Below are 16148 nucleotides of genomic sequence, written 5' to 3'. Positions count from 1 at the left end.
CTACTACCCTCGAAATAAAAACGGAACAACTTTCAATGTTAACGTACAAGCAACATTCTCTAATAATCTAATGCTACTAAAACTTAGGTGGTACATTTATCTTACTACAAAAAATTCTTTAAAGACAGTCTGTTTCATTACCTCCTTTCACCTTACCATCACCAATAAATTTATGTGAGCATAATAAAGGCATCCCTTACTTGCATTTTAAATTTACAAACTGCTCTTATGATTATTTTCTTACAGTTCCCACTGCACAATGGATATTAGGCAACAGAGTTTATTTTCCATATTAATAGGCTGCATATCAATTGTAAATGGCATGACATGGTTCCATAGACAAAGACATTCAAACTCAACAACTTAGGGAGGCTCAAATGCTGCCATTCACACTGTATTACATACTGATGTGAATCACTGCTCTACAACACACTAGAAACAAGCCAGCCATGAAAAATTGCAGAACAAATTTACTAACTTATCAAATTAATATACACTTCCACCTCCCAACACACAGTCATGCAACTTACAAGGGCAAGGCCTCAGACACGGCCAACCGATTCGGCTCATATTTGGCAGGTCACTTGTGCACAACCTAAAACGAAGGAATCTAAGATATTTTGGGTCAACACCCCCACATTTTTTAAAAAAATCACCCCTAAAGGTTATGATGAGCAATCGACTCAAAATTGGCGGTATCGATAGATAATTGTAAATAGAGCATTTTTCATCATCAGGTATGGGGTCCAAAAACACATACTTTTCCAGAAATCGCGGTAAGAAACTTTTACAACTGCCACTACTATACCCACATGGTAAACGCTTTTTTGTCAACAGCACCGATAGCACAATGGCCAAGGTAACTGGCTGGGAATCGCAGAACCCGGGTTCGAATCTCGAAGAAACCTAACGGATGTTGTTCTTTTCATTTGTATTAATCAATATCTCAATTGATACGGATAGGAGGGTTAATAAGGTAAGTAAATCAATAAGGAATGATAATAATAAGGTAGGCAAATAAATTTCTCAAACCTTTTGGGATAGTAAACAACTAAAATGTTACTCCACGTCACTTTACAATGGCTCTTCCAGTCACTGTTACGTGACCTCACTTTTCTTCAAACAACTAAATGGATGGTACTTGTCATATAAACATTCGAAACATATACTCACAGCGCCAAGAACATCTAATGAATGCAATCTTTCGACAGCTACACTGTTCCTTCCGAAGAGTCGGCGGAAAACAAACTTGATTTACATTTAAAAATATGTCTTTTTCGGGAATTAATTTTGCCGCTTACCACACATACAATTTCATTGCCTGAAAAATCGGTGCTGGAAGTTAGTTATGAATTATGCTGTGAATAGTTATTGCAGCTGTGCAATTCCCGCTGGGTTTCCAGAAGCACACTGCGCTGCAATTCTGAAGCCTGCAAATAAAGTTTTCAACCATGTGATAGAAATAAACATCACACAGCTGGTACACAGGTGTGCAGTTTGGCGTTATTGCTTTTACTGTGCACGTCAGCTGACCCTCGCCATCTATAAACATTGTGTCATATATTGTAGTATTAACTTGAACACTCCAGGAAACCAATTATTAGACAAAACTTGCTATCAGAAACGTATGGTTTTAAAACATTCTCAAGAAATGTTCTGTAAATCGCATTCGTCAGTTTCCCGGATTTGGAGCAGGTAATGTAAACATTTTTCAATGAGTCGGTTCAACGACTGACCTCTTCTATAACCCGAGGACCAAATGTAACATTAGTTTATTGTAAACACGGGAAAACCTTAGACAACACTTTTCCAGAGGCTGTGATGGCATATTGCGCCATGTACGAATGTGATACTTTTTTTTACTAGCAACTGCGACAAGGGTTCGTTTTTCTCCCTTATGTGATAACGTGCGTCGAATGTTCACCCGATACTCGCATCCTGTTTGATCAGTGTTGATCATGTAATCACGATTAAAACTGGTTATAAGTGACGCCGCTTGCGTGCTGAAAAGAGCCACCACTTTCTGTATATCTTCTATATTTTGTACCTCCTTATGAGAGACGTATTTAGTGACGTTTCATTGAAGAAATTTATACTCTGATTTGAAATTTCTACATCTGCATCTACATCTACATGACTACTCTGCAATTCACATTTAAGTGCTTGGCAGAGGGTTCATCGAACCACAATCATACTATCTCTCTACCATTCCACTCCCGAACAGCGCGTGGGAAAAACGAACACCTAAACCTTTCTGTTCGAGCTCTGATTTCTCTTATTTTATTTTGATGATCATTCATACCTATGTAGGTTGGGCTCAACAAAATATTTTCGCATTCGGAAGAGAAAGTTGGTGACTGAAATTTCGTAAATAGATCTCGCCGCGACGAAAAACGTCTTTGCTTTAATGACTTCCATCCCAACTCGCATATCATATCTGCCACACTCTCTCCCCTATTACATGATAACACAAAACGAGCTGCCCTTTTTTGTACCCTTTCGATGTCCTCCGTCAATCCCACCTGGTAAGGATCCTACACCGCGCAGCAATATACTAACAGAGGACGAACGAGTGTAGTGTAAGCTGTCTCTTTAGTGGACTTGTTGCATCTTCTAAGTGTCCTGCCAATGAAACACAACCTTTGGCTCGCCTTCCCCACAATATTATCTATGTGGTCTTTCCAACTGAAGTTGTTCGTGATTTTAACACCCAGATACTTAGTTGAATTGACAGCCTTGAGAATTGTACTATTTATCGAGTAATCGAATTCCAACGGATTTCTTTTGGAACTCATGTGGATCACCTCACACTTTTCGTTATTTAGCGTCAACTGCCACCTGCCACACCATATAGCAATCTTTTCTAAATCGCTTTGCAACCGATACTGGTCTTAGGATGACCTTACTGGACGGTAAATTACAGCATCATCTGCGAACAACCTAGGAGAACTGCTCAGATTGTCACCCAGGTCATTTATATAGATCAGGAACAGCAGAGGTCCCAGGACGCTTCCCTGGGGAACACCTGATATCACTTCAGTTTTACTCGATGATTTGCCGTCTATTACTACGAACTGCGACCTTCCTGACAGGAAATCATGAATCCAGTCGCACAACTGAGACGATACCCCATTGGCCAGCAGCTTGATTAGAAGTCGCTTGTGAGGAACGGTGTCAAAAGCTTTCCGGAAATCCAGAAATACGGAATCAACCTGAGATCCCTTGTTGATAGTGGTCATTACCTCATGCGGATAAAGAGCTAGCTGCGTTGCACAAGAACGATGTTTTCTGACACCATGCTGATTACGTATCTTGCCCAAGATAATGATGCAGCAAATGTAAAATATTTGTTGGCTGTATATTGAAGTGTTGCCCCTGCAGCCCACTCCTGAAGTATTCTCGTTGTTACATTCTCGTTACGACAAATCGGTCATATGTCCACTTATTTATCGCCTGGTATTTGTCATATCTTGTCCCTCGTTTAACGATATCACTTTCCCACAATTTCAAGTCCTTCTTCCCTTTCAGGGCTGTTGTTGCTCCATTCTTTTTCAGTGATTGTAAGTTCCAATTTGGATGATTCCTGGCTAGCACTACTGCTTTTACTTTCACTCCAAGGAGTATAGCACCGCACTTCAATTGTTTAGTAACTGGTTCGTAATACTCATCGGGAACAGATGAAGCACACATTCCCAGTGACGTGGAGATTTCCGAAGTGTTACGACCATTCTGCGATTCACAAGTCAGGATATCTTCCACTGAATCACCTTCTGCTTCGTCTTCATGGTATAGTACTTCAGTATCAACAAAAGTCATTTCATTCGTCAGCTCCAAAAATTGCTCGATGATAGCCGCTCCTATCAATCTGAAACGCCGAGAAACAGAACTGCCTGCTTCCGGTAGTGCATTGATAATGCATCTGTCCTGCAACACTTTTACAAACCAAAACACAGCATCGGTTACTTCCCGCTTGCCATCGTCTGTGACAGGCTCCCAACTATATATTACAGCGCTAGTCGAAGGGTGTACATCTTCCATTATTCAGATTAAGCACCTGAAAGATATGACACCACAAACAATAACTAGTTACTAAAGCATAAACAGACGAGATAATTACTACAAACTACATACCGTACTCATCGTATGTTACTTACGGAAGAACACCGTAATCATTCATTCACAAAACGTATTTCATTCGGCGCATTAACAACGGAAAAATCACTAAGTGTATCCGCAAGGTTCTCGGCAGCCTAATGACAGAAAACAGCTCTTTATGATTGACGTCTATAAGGTTCGTGCTGGACACCAGGTTCACAACTATGATATGACGAAGAGGCAACCAGGACAACATAACTCTCCCCGCGTGCGTTCTGTCCCGTGCCTCGCAGTAAACAAGCATCACGTGGTAGGCTACCTGTGATCCCTCGTGAGGAATTCGCAGCATTCTTACTCGGAGTTGTTTTCATGTGACAAGGCTTAAAAGTTTAATACTTTACTAACTCACGGGAAATTAGTTTGCCTACCTTATCATCATCATTGTTTATTGATTTACTTACCTTATTAACCCTCCTATCCGTATCAACTGAGATATGGAAAAATACAAATGAAAAGAACATCCGCTAGGTTTCTTCGAGATTCGAACCCGGGTTTTCCGATTCCCAGCCAGTTAGATCGGCCGTTGCACTATCACCGCTGTCGGCGAAAAGCATTTACCATTTGGGTACAGAAGCGGCAGTTGTAAAAGTTTCTTTCCTCGATTTCTGGAAAAGTTTGCGTTTGCGGACCCCATACCTGATGATGAAAAATGCTCTATTTACAATTATCTATCGATCCCTCCAATTTTGAGTTGATTGCTCGTTAAAGCCTTTAGGGGTGATGTTCTCAAAATTGTGGGGGTGTTGAGCCAAAATATCTTAAGAGTCCTTCGTTTCGTACACAAGCAACCTGCTAAATTTGAGCCGAATTGGCTGGCCATGTCTGAGGCCTTCCCCTTGTTAGTACCAAAAAAAGCACAGAAATGTATTATGTTAATAATCCACCTTACCATGTAGTTCACACCGCCCTTCTTTTGGCATTCAGCCAAAGCATCCTTAAAAGGAGTAGGCGTCCGTGGTGTACTAAGCAGACTGCGCCTCGACTTGCTTGGCGTACAGTGTTCTTTGCTAGATGGTTCCTTCTTGAAGAGACCAACTGGGAGAGGAGGGTTAGGCGTACACAATGGTCCAGGACTATCTTCTTGTTGAGCATCATCAGCTCCGCCACCACGAACAGGTGTGGACTGGCCAGTAGCAAAGCGACGGAAAGGACTTGAAAAATTGTCTTCAAGCGAAAAACTGGTATTCAGGAACTGCAAATAAAATTAATAATTGTATTAGTCATAATAATTAAAAGTAGGATTAATCTGAGAATAAATTCATTCCACTAAAATGACTGTCATGTAAAGTAAAATTAATTGCTAGAACAAAAATGCTTTGCTAAAAGAGAAAACTCTACAGAAGGAAATTGTGACATCTGACAGAAATAAATATTTTTTTTCTTTCAAACACAGTATTAACAAAAATGGTAACAGTATGTTGCCACAGACTGCCAGTGCTCTCACTTAACGTTTAACTGGAAAAAATTTTCATATTTATAAGTTTACAACATTCTTTACTTTTCAAGTTTTACCTGCAAAGGACTGAATGGAACTGATTTCCCAGGTGTTGATGGACTACAAAGCAGATTTGTACTGTATGCTGGGGAATCACTCATGTCAGATGCCTGAAACAATTTCAACATACATACAAAAACTGCCTCTCACATTATAACAGCAAAAACAGTTTAAGAATTTCCTCTTGAGTTGCTATACGACAATTTTTACAACTAACATTTACTTTTACAGCCTTAAATTTGCAGCTGAAGTTTAATGTCTCATGTGTATAATATGTCTGTAGTTGTTTAAGATTCCTCCCCTAGTAAAGATGGTAACTTCAGCTGAATTACATCTAAGTTTAGCAACCATGATCAGTTGCATGCCAAAACAAACTGAGTTGGCTTTGGAATGCTCATAAGCTACGGTGAAAATATCACAGGCAAACCTGCGGCAGCTTTCAAACAGGTACAACTATCACCAATATCATTACCCATAAAATCACACAACTGAAAATTTTCAAGCAATAATGATAAAAAATTTCCTTCTCATCCCACCTGGTGGGTCACCCCTGACCCAGGGTTCTGTGTGACTTTTCTGAACTCTCCCCTCTTGCTAAACTTTGCCAGTCCTCTTCCTTCCCTTTGAACTCTCCTGCCAGGAGGAGGAGCGACTACTGGCTCCTGAAGCTTGCACATTTTCTTAACCTAGTATATGTTTGTGCGTGGCACCATTTCGTGAGCAATTTTTAATTTATCCAATTGCATCATATTTTCAAAAAATTTTGTGTACAACATTGCCTGCCCCCCCCCCCCCCCCCCCCCCGGCTCCTTTACTCTGTACAAGGAAATGTTGTAGAAAAGAACTTTTTTTGACATGACTAAAGTTATTCTACTTCGCGCGCGTGTGTGTGTGTGTGTGTGTGTGTGTGTGTGTGTGTGTGTGTGTGTGTCTATATAGTATATGATACAAGGAACAAGGCTCATTCATATTCCCCCCACCCCTTCTGTTTCTTGACATTACACATGTAAACATGAACACTTGTATCATTACAAGTTCACTACCATAATTTTTTAAAATATGGATCATCTCATCTCCATTTTTCCATTTTTTTACTTGTCCTATATCATCATGTGCTGCTTCACACACAATGTATAGTCTACAGGGTTAATAAAATTACAATTACAATAACATGTCTGAAAACTGACAGCCAAATGGCGAGGAAAAACTTCCTCTTGCCAAGTTGTTAAGTGCTGCCTATCTCGAAACCCGTCTATGCACAGAAATAAACAGGAACTAAACCAGGGAAAAGGGAATACAGACTTGGAGAAAAATAAGCTTGTCAGAAGTGCAAAATTGTAGAGCAATACTGGCTGGAGGAGAAATGCAAATCTGTAGGAAGCATGCAAAACTATGGGAAAGATAGATGCCACTATAGAAAACTGATAAGACATTTGGAGAAACGAGAAATACCAGTATCAATATTAAGAGTTTATATTCCAGGACTATGCTATGCAAAGAAGGGAGGGCTGAAAAGTGGAATGAATTTATAGGACTGTACAAAGAAAACAAACTTGAAAATAACATTACGGAAAGCGATAGGGAGATGGAGATGTGATATTGCAAGAATAATTTGACACAACGCTTAAAGACTTAACTCTAAAAAACACATTTTGAGTAAACCACACACTCAAAATTACTGAAGATGCCAAGAAAATATCCTATTTCGGCCTGCACTGTGCAGAACATACAAGTTGGGAGACATACCCACAGATTTCAAGAAGAATACAATAACTTCATTTCCACAGAAGGTAGGTGCTGAAGAGCTGAAAAATGGTGGAAGCCAACCTCATGGATGATCAGTTTGGGTGCCTGAGAATTATAGGAATATGCAAGGCAATAGTGACCCCTGTGACTTGTCTTAGGTGATCAAGTGAAGAAAGGCAAACCTACAGTTACAACACTCAGAGATTTACAACATGCTTTTGACTATGTTGACTGGAATACACTCACTCACCGATATTCTGAGGGTGGCAGGAATAAAAGACGGTGAGTGAAATGTTATCAACCACTTGCACAGAAACCAGACAGGAGCCAAACAACATAATGACGAGCAGCACTTGACAACGAATTGAGACAGGGTTCTTACCTTTACCCAATGTTATTCAATCTGCATATTGAGCTAGCAGTGAAGGACATTGAAGAAAAATTTGGGGATGGAATTAAAGCTCTGGTAGAAGAAATAAAAATTTGAGGTTTGTTGATGACATTGTGTCAGAGATAGTAATATAAATGGAAGAGCAGTTGAATGAATGAACAGTGTCTTGAAAAGAGACTGTAAGATGAACATCAGCGAAAGTAAAATAAGAGCAAGCCAAGGTTGTCGAAATATATCGGATGATGCTGAAGGAATTAGATTAGGAAATTAAACACTAAAAGTAGCAGATAAGTTTTACTATTTGGGCAATAAAATAAATGACAACATCTGAACTAGAAAGACTATAAAATGTAAATTGACTATAGCACAAAAAGTCTTCTCTGAAGGCATTTGTCTGCAGTTGTCCTTGCGTGAAATGTGCACTAAAGCAGTTCCAATAACAATAGAACCATTGTGAATATCGTTCTACAAAAGAAGGTTGAAAATCAAATGAGTACATCAGATAATTAATGATGTGATACAGAACAGAATCGGAAAGAAAAGACATTAATGGCACAACATGTCTACTAAAACAAAGAATAAGATGATAGGACACATTGCGAGGCATCAAAGAATTGCCAAGTCAGCAATTTAGGAACAAAGAGAAGAGTGTGTGTGTGTGTGTGTGTGTGTGTGTGTGTGTGTGTGTGTGTGTGTGTGTGTGTTTGTTTGTTTTGTTTTTTTTGGGGGGGGGGGGGTGAAATTAATTAAAATTTCTTGTATAAAGTGCCATGCTTCCTTCCCACATGTGAAGGTATATTTCAACAATTTTAGAGAAATTAAAGTCGAGAGGTGTGAATCAGTGTCATTCAGACACTGTAACCAATGCAATCAAGTAAATGATAATCTACGAATATGATAAGAACAGAAGCTACTTCCTATAACTCAGAAGGCAGAAGCTTAATTAAATTATGCAGCCATAAGGATGGATAGAAGATTTGTATAGTGGTAGTTTATTATTAATACAATATAAAGATTAAATTTCTACAATTTGCTTCTGTTTTGCTCCACATAACTAAATGTTATACATCTTGAAGGAATCCACAGAACACAATGACTGAATGAATGAATCAAAACAATATTTCTGCCAACACTCCTTAAAATGTAACAGAATAGTAACACTGTATTAAGTGGTCGAGATTTTTGAGCCTACGTATGAGTAACACATTACACTGCCTTAGTTTCCAATTATATTAAAACTGCCTTCACCAAGTGGTAAACAACATGTATGTTTGACGTATCTGTAGTAAAAACATTTATTTACTTTAGGGAACTATCTTAGGCCTAATACTACAAACTATTTCCATGCACTTCCCCAAGTTCCTTCCAAATATTTTGAAGGTAAGGTGAGCTGCAACATACCTGATAAGAAGCAGCCATTTCACTCAATGCAAAATTGTCAAGGGAATTGTCACATGGCTCAACTTTTATTGGCTTTCGAGTTATACTTTTGCGTAATATTGGCGGTGGAGATGACATCTTGGCTGCTGCAACAACATTCGGAGAAAATGGAATCAGGCTCCCTGTTCTAACCACACCAGCAGCTGCCAGCTCTGACTGTATGTTCTGGATTGTCTGACCATCAAATCGCAAACCTGTGTCATCCACAGAAGGAAGATTAGATGCTAGTTTTACTGGTAAAAATATGAACAATATCAATACAAAAATGGACACATTAGTCACACACAAATAATTTCTTGTATTTAACTATCAGTCACATTAATTCATCAAATTAATTATCCTATCCTTAATATTTTAAACATTATACACCATATTTCATTCATTAGACCTACAACACACTCAACTTTTCCAAGACCAAATAGAGACTAAAACTCTTGATGTTTCACATAAAAAACAGTGTAGCACTAATTAGTATTTAAGAAATGGAGGAAAAAAAACACTTTGCTGAATTTTACAGAAATTCTTATATTAATTTTCCGAGTTAGCAATGGTAATTTTATGAAAACATCGACATTCCTATTTTTTCTTTCTTTATTTCTTTCTCTCGTAAACCTGCATTTTCTGCTTCAGTGCTAAGTATTGCAGCAAGTAACATAAAATCAACACCACACAATATGAGTCCCAACAACAGAGAGATGATTACGCTCCCCAAGGTCAGCATGGTATACAAATTTCCTGTCAGTGACTATACAATAAAACAGAAATAAACCAAAAGTGTGTGTTTCCTATTAACAAATCAATCATCAAGACACCATCTCTCAACCTCAGGCATTTCCACAAAGGGGATGTTGCACTAATACATGAAATATATGGTATTTCTCACGATAAAAATAATAAATGGAAAAAATTATGATGGAGAACTATTAATCATTGGTGAGTGGAGAAAGTGACCTATAACTGGTCAGTTTTGAAACTTGAATGCAAATTCTATTCTCCTCCTCTTCACCATTTTAATTCCAAAAACATCCACATCATTCCATCTTTACTTCAACTACAGCTACAGACTCAAAATTGGTTCCTAACATGATTCACAACCTCCACATAATCCATAACATGAGAGCTTTTAAAAAGAATTTCTCATTTATAAAACTGTTGTTGAATTAGTATTTATTCACATGAAAACAATAAAAAAAATTGTATATGCAAGTATAGAGTTCGAATTACAGAAACCTAAAAGTAAACGAAAACTCACATAAATAAGAAAATAAATTATATGGTACTGCGCACATACCAATCGGCCCCTTCTTACGATCCTCCAAATTCTTATCTGGTGATATGTCTGAAGAACCATAACCATCTCCATGTACCAAATCCATTACATTAACATCAGAAAAACCCTCATCAGATTCCAATTTCATGGGACTTGGATGAGATAGCATTTCCATATCGAAATACCTGAAATTTAACACAAATGCATTAGATGTGGGTAGTTACAACATCTCTCCCAGTTTTGCAAGGTATTAACCGTTCAAAAATATCTATAGCAAATAAAACTGTTGAATTAAGGCATAAAAAAGTGTCCTGAAAAATTTTTGGGTTGAAGGGAGGGTGTATATTTACATGAATCACGCTGTTAACTGAAACCCATTAGAAATTTTGTACATGCTTTGAAAAATTCATTAAAATTGTTTGCCGAAGATATTTTCTCCTCCTAAAAGATTTACAGCATTATTTTTAATCTCATTACACTGAAAACTGGGCAATGTTGTTTGGTAAGAATACCCCAATCTCAAAGTTCACTTGGCTCTCTTTAGGGGGACCTGGACGTGATGGCCAGTAGTTTCTATTCTACTAGTATTTTGCCAGCAGAACTGAACAAAATCATTCTACAGCTATAATACATACCTGAGGGGAGATGACAGAATGTACTCTGGAGTATTTGGACGTGCCAGTTTCATTGGCGAATCTGACTTGAAGAAATGTTCATGCAGTTGCTCAGAAGGAAACAGGGTTCCACATGATGGAGCAACTTGCTCGACTGATGAATGAAAACTTGTATTTGGAGTCTGCTGGTCACAGCTGGCTGGTGACCATTTGTCCTGTTAAAAAGTTCCAAAAATGTATTAACCCTTCATTTCTCCCATATATACTTCCCTGTTTCTTGAAAGCACACAACTACATATACAAATACGCATCTCAACAATTAAACATTCCTTATTACAAAAATACTGGCGTCTCAGTACATTTGTACCCACCCACAATTTCAATACTAAGAAGTATTACAGGGTATTCGAAGATAACTCTATTATAACACGCATCATAAAACTTTCGCAGCTCCCTTTCTTAAAGTTGTTAGCAATTATTTCACCTGATTTGTGTCTGATTACAGAATACTATTCTGAATGTTCAAAACAGACAACATTCAAACAAAATAGAGAAGTTATATCTGATATTCACTGCCACGCATTTGCACTCTTAAAATATAAATGGCTGACTAGTTAAGGCTAAAACAGTAAGATCTTTTTTGTAGGGTATCCAACAATCAACTCTGAGCAATAAATAAAATGCAAATGTCAACAGATCACTTATTTTATGGATTATAGTACAAAATTACACATTACAAAACAAAGAATGCGTGTCAACATCAGTTTTGTGAGCAGGGTTAAATCTTCAAAGCTGTTTACAAATCCACTGAAATACATTCAATTCACTTTTATCTGTATAAAGAGCAGCTAATACTTTGAGATCTGTTCACCATTTCTTCATTAATATCAGTCACTGGAAGTAATTATTGCTTCCAGTCTACAGCATAAACCAAACCAATACAAAACATACAGGATCATCAGGAACAGCCTGAAACGCTTATAAGGATATTGCAGAATAAATAGGATGTGTTGAGAAATAATTATTAAGAAAAAAATTTATATGTTGCACTGTTTATGAGTTAATTAACTTTCAAGTTAAGCAATTAGACCATTGCACACACTTGCAAACTCAAGCAGCCCGCCAGAGACGGTGTTACCAAGCATGTTCTTCTTTTGGTTTCCTGTAACTGAACAAGAGAGCTATTCAAAAATAGCACGTGGGACAGTAGCAAGGATGAAGCCCAAGCCAAAGGCCGAGTTGTCTTGCGCATTATCGTCTATGCTACGAGAACAACTGACAATAATTGTATCCGGCAGGCTGTTTGGGTTTGTGCACAGAAAGGCCTGTTTGACTTACATCAATGCTAGCCAACTCAGAAACAGTGTGATGTATCAAATTTTTTTCTTAAAAATTAATCCTCAGCACAACCAACCCTGCAACACCCTCACAAGCTTTTCAGGCTGTTTCTGACCACTCTGTACATTTTGTATTATCCAGTACCAGATCTAAAACACATTTTCTTCTACTTTTTATCCGCAGATTACCTTCAGAGGTTGTAGGGAAAACTATGATAAAGATCATTGTCAAATATCTGTATGTTCCATAAAGGATAGTAAATTACAGACTACATTACCATCCTGTTGATACTGCAGTTGAGAGCAAAATCAAGCACAAACACAAGAATTTATGAGCCAATATGGTATCATGTAGAAAGGAGGGGATCTATATTTTAGCCATAAACTATAATGTTTAAAGATGTCAATAAGTGCCAACATCAATTTATCACTGCACTGCTAACAGAACCTTGATTAAGCTGCACAATTTCCAACATTACTAGCAACAAACAATAAAACAAACTATCATTAAATAACTTCTATATATACTGAAGGAATACTTATTTACATACCAACTGCACAAAGATTTACTTACTTTTTAAATAAATTTCTGAAGGAATTAGAAACATAATTGTTACGCCAAATTTTGTTTGAAATCTGTCAAACATGTTACTGCAATCATCACAGTCCATATACTCACATTGCTATACGTGTCAGCAGACCTTGCCAAATAATCACTACGAGATGCTGATGTAGTAAGGTTGTTTCGGAACTGTGACTGAACTGATTTATCGTCAATATCATCTGTCGTGCAAGCAGAGTTGGAAACACCAGTACCGACACTCGTCTGTTTCGCAGCCCTCGTCTTAGCACGCCGACTCTGACCCTCACAACGATCATCCGATTCGTACTTGCGGCGCATTGTTGAGTTCCAGTGATTCTTTATTGCATTGTCTGTCCTATGAAAAAAATGACCTATGATTAAACACAACTGAATTTAAATAATTTTGTAAAGAGAAAGTAATATCACTGGCATGTGTTCCAAACTGACACACAATAGAATAGAGAATTGTAATAAATTGACATGTTTTACTGTTTTCAATTACATTATTCATTGTTTGTTCTGTAAGAAGGTACATCTTCCTCATATGACACTAGGAAGCAGAGTGAATGACAGATACCTGCCAGGCAGCAGCTTTGCTATTTTAGCCCACTGGTTGCCCCATTGCTGATGCGCCCTATAGATGACCATGTCCTCCTCTTCTGTCCACGCAGTCTTCTTTATGTTAGGATTGAGGTGATTGTGCCAGCGCTCTCGGCACTGCTTGCCAATGCGGCCCTTTAGGTGGCGGGCAATCAACGTCCATTTCTTTGGTCCATAACGCTCAACCAGTTCCACAACCTTTTCATCTTCCTGTTGACATTGGACAACAAATCATGCCACATTATATCAACATAAAACACAAGAGCAGACAATAAGGGTTTGTTATCACAAAGTCTAACTATTGCTGACAGGAAAGAACACATCAATCTCAATGGCAGAACTGAAGAAGGAACTAGGAAATTCTCACCTTATGCCCAATTTACATGGGCCGAACATCCTACAGATATGTAATTTGAAACATTTAACTGTTGAACAAAGGTAAATGTATCTAATATTCTATTAATATCAAGGTCATTTGAGATAAACACCAGTACAGGGTGGACAAGGCAAGAGCATATACTTAGGAGTGGCTTGCACACAATATTGGAAACCTGTAACTGAGAGGTCAGGCAAGAATTACTATCCCAGCTGTTCCCTAGTTAGAATCCAATGCTGTATTAACTGTGCCACATAACCCAGGAAAACTATTAAATATGTGATTTGAGATAAAGAAGAGATCCCTGTCTAACTGGAAATTCAGAAATAAAGACCGCAATTGTGCATTCATTCGCACAATTAAATGAATGAAGAACTTCAGGGTACACAAACTTGAGAATTAAACCCATCCAAAATATGAAAAATAAAAGCCATTCACTCCCTGAAACTCCATTTCAAGAACTGAATTCTCTATAACAGTTTCGCCATCACAGCCAAGTGACTTTCGAAACTTCCTTTTAGTCACTCATATGGAACCAGGTGACAAAATATTGTCATTTTCTTTCATTGTCACCACCATAGATGAATTACCATGGAATGTGACACAATGGATACCTTAATAAGTTAAACACAAACAGTATACCTCCCAGTCTGTCAATATTTTTATTCCGTAACACCATATCCAACCATGAATGGCATTGGTCAAGTTGCTAACTTTCTCTCTGTTTTATTGGGTACTTTTAATGACTTCTACCAAATATATGTTTGTAAGTTCGTAAAATGATTGTGATACTTGGCAGGGAGTAAATTTCTTAAAATTCCGAAAGAGAAACTGTGCATAGTCCCTCTTGCAACATCATGAAGACTTTTCTATCTGGTATGCTGTTAGTCACAAGATCACCAGATACGGGTGTTACCAGCCATGTAAAGGCTTCGTCACCACCAGACCCGTAAGTAACGCAAAAATTTAATGACACAGAATACTTTCACTGTGGTGAATTTGTTTAACGTCAAATATTTTCGTGACATTAATGCAGTCTCTTTGTACAGTGTCGTATCTGATATCACTTGAGTTTCCGCTATTGCAAGACAGAGCTCTAACTCCCCGGATGAAGTTCACAAACATCCTAAAGAAATTACACTAGAAAGAACCTTAACTTTTCCCAAAGTCGGAGCTGAAAAGATGGAATGAAAACACGCGCTCAAGTAGCACGTTCCAGAATTGGTCGTCTTATTTTTAAACAATGTTCCATTATAACTTTAATTTTGCTGTATGAGGGCGCAAGACGAATCGTACAGTATGCTTACGTTCACATTTATTCAAAGAGAGGGAAGCGAAGTTAGCTGCGTTTCCATCAGCTGGGCAATCCTTGTCGACGCCACTTGACTTGCCGTAGAGCGCATTCGAACCGCGGCCTTCGGACTGCGGCTGTGACGTAAGATAACGACCGGTCGTTACGTCACACCTCACGTCTCCCGACACGTGATGCCCTTGGCAAGCAGTCGCCGTGACCTTGCTTCAACTTATCCCTGTTGGGCTCAACATGATTGTTGTGCCCACTCAGGCTCCCGAAGCGTGCGTCATCGAATTCCTTGGTTGCCGCGCTTATTTTCTATCCACAGAGGTCATGCATAATCATTTAACGCCTGAACATCAGTCACTTGAGACCTCATGACAGATCTTGGCTAAACTGTTATTAGCCTACGTATTTATTTTTAACAAACACCAGAGAGAGAGAGAGAGAATCTTATACATTGTCGAAAGTATTTTCATAACATCCTTCATAATACATAACACTTGTTGCATCGAAAAGGGGAAGAGGACACCTGCTTACTAATGCACAAACTTAACACAGACCACAGTTTATATACTCGGTCAGTAACCGTCGTCGTTAGATCATGACTGTTACCCCAAGTACTATCAGCATCGTTAACATGATGCGCACGATCCCTTAATATTTTTGCATAATAATCGGCCACACGTCACTTCTGAGCGATGATGATAATAACATACTGGCCCTTACCTATCAGTTGCTGTATTCTGTGGGGGCGGTCAGCAGAAGCGTTCAGCAAGCGTATCACTCGTGACCTTGGCAGTTGCTCGGGAGTGGGGGCCGAATACAAGAGATGATGAGCGAAGTG

At 38.5% G+C, this 16148-nt stretch overlaps 1 protein-coding gene across 4 annotated transcripts in view; it reads right to left on the bottom strand.

Annotated features, from left to right (window-relative positions):
* LOC126483794 (myb-related protein B) overlaps positions 1 to 16148 on the bottom strand; it is a 212163-nt gene that overhangs the window by 27371 nt on the left and 168644 nt on the right. For all 4 annotated transcript variants that reach the window (XM_050106968.1, XM_050106969.1, XM_050106966.1 and 1 more), the window contains exons 4-10: positions 13609 to 13841; positions 13128 to 13386; positions 11133 to 11326; positions 10519 to 10682; positions 9189 to 9421; positions 5668 to 5760; positions 5045 to 5347 (exon numbers count right to left, since the gene is read on the bottom strand). In XM_050106968.1, the coding sequence (XP_049962925.1) occupies positions 5045 to 5347; positions 5668 to 5760; positions 9189 to 9421; positions 10519 to 10682; positions 11133 to 11326; positions 13128 to 13386; positions 13609 to 13841 (1479 nt within the window). The remainder of the gene's footprint in view (positions 1 to 5044; positions 5348 to 5667; positions 5761 to 9188; positions 9422 to 10518; positions 10683 to 11132; positions 11327 to 13127; positions 13387 to 13608; positions 13842 to 16148) is intronic.

Source organism: Schistocerca serialis, chromosome 6 (genome assembly GCF_023864345.2).
Source record: "Schistocerca serialis cubense isolate TAMUIC-IGC-003099 chromosome 6, iqSchSeri2.2, whole genome shotgun sequence".
NCBI classification, from domain to species: Eukaryota; Metazoa; Arthropoda; class Insecta; order Orthoptera; family Acrididae; genus Schistocerca; species Schistocerca serialis.
Note: the sequence above shows the minus strand (reverse complement) of the source record. Positions and strands in the feature narration are given on the sequence as shown.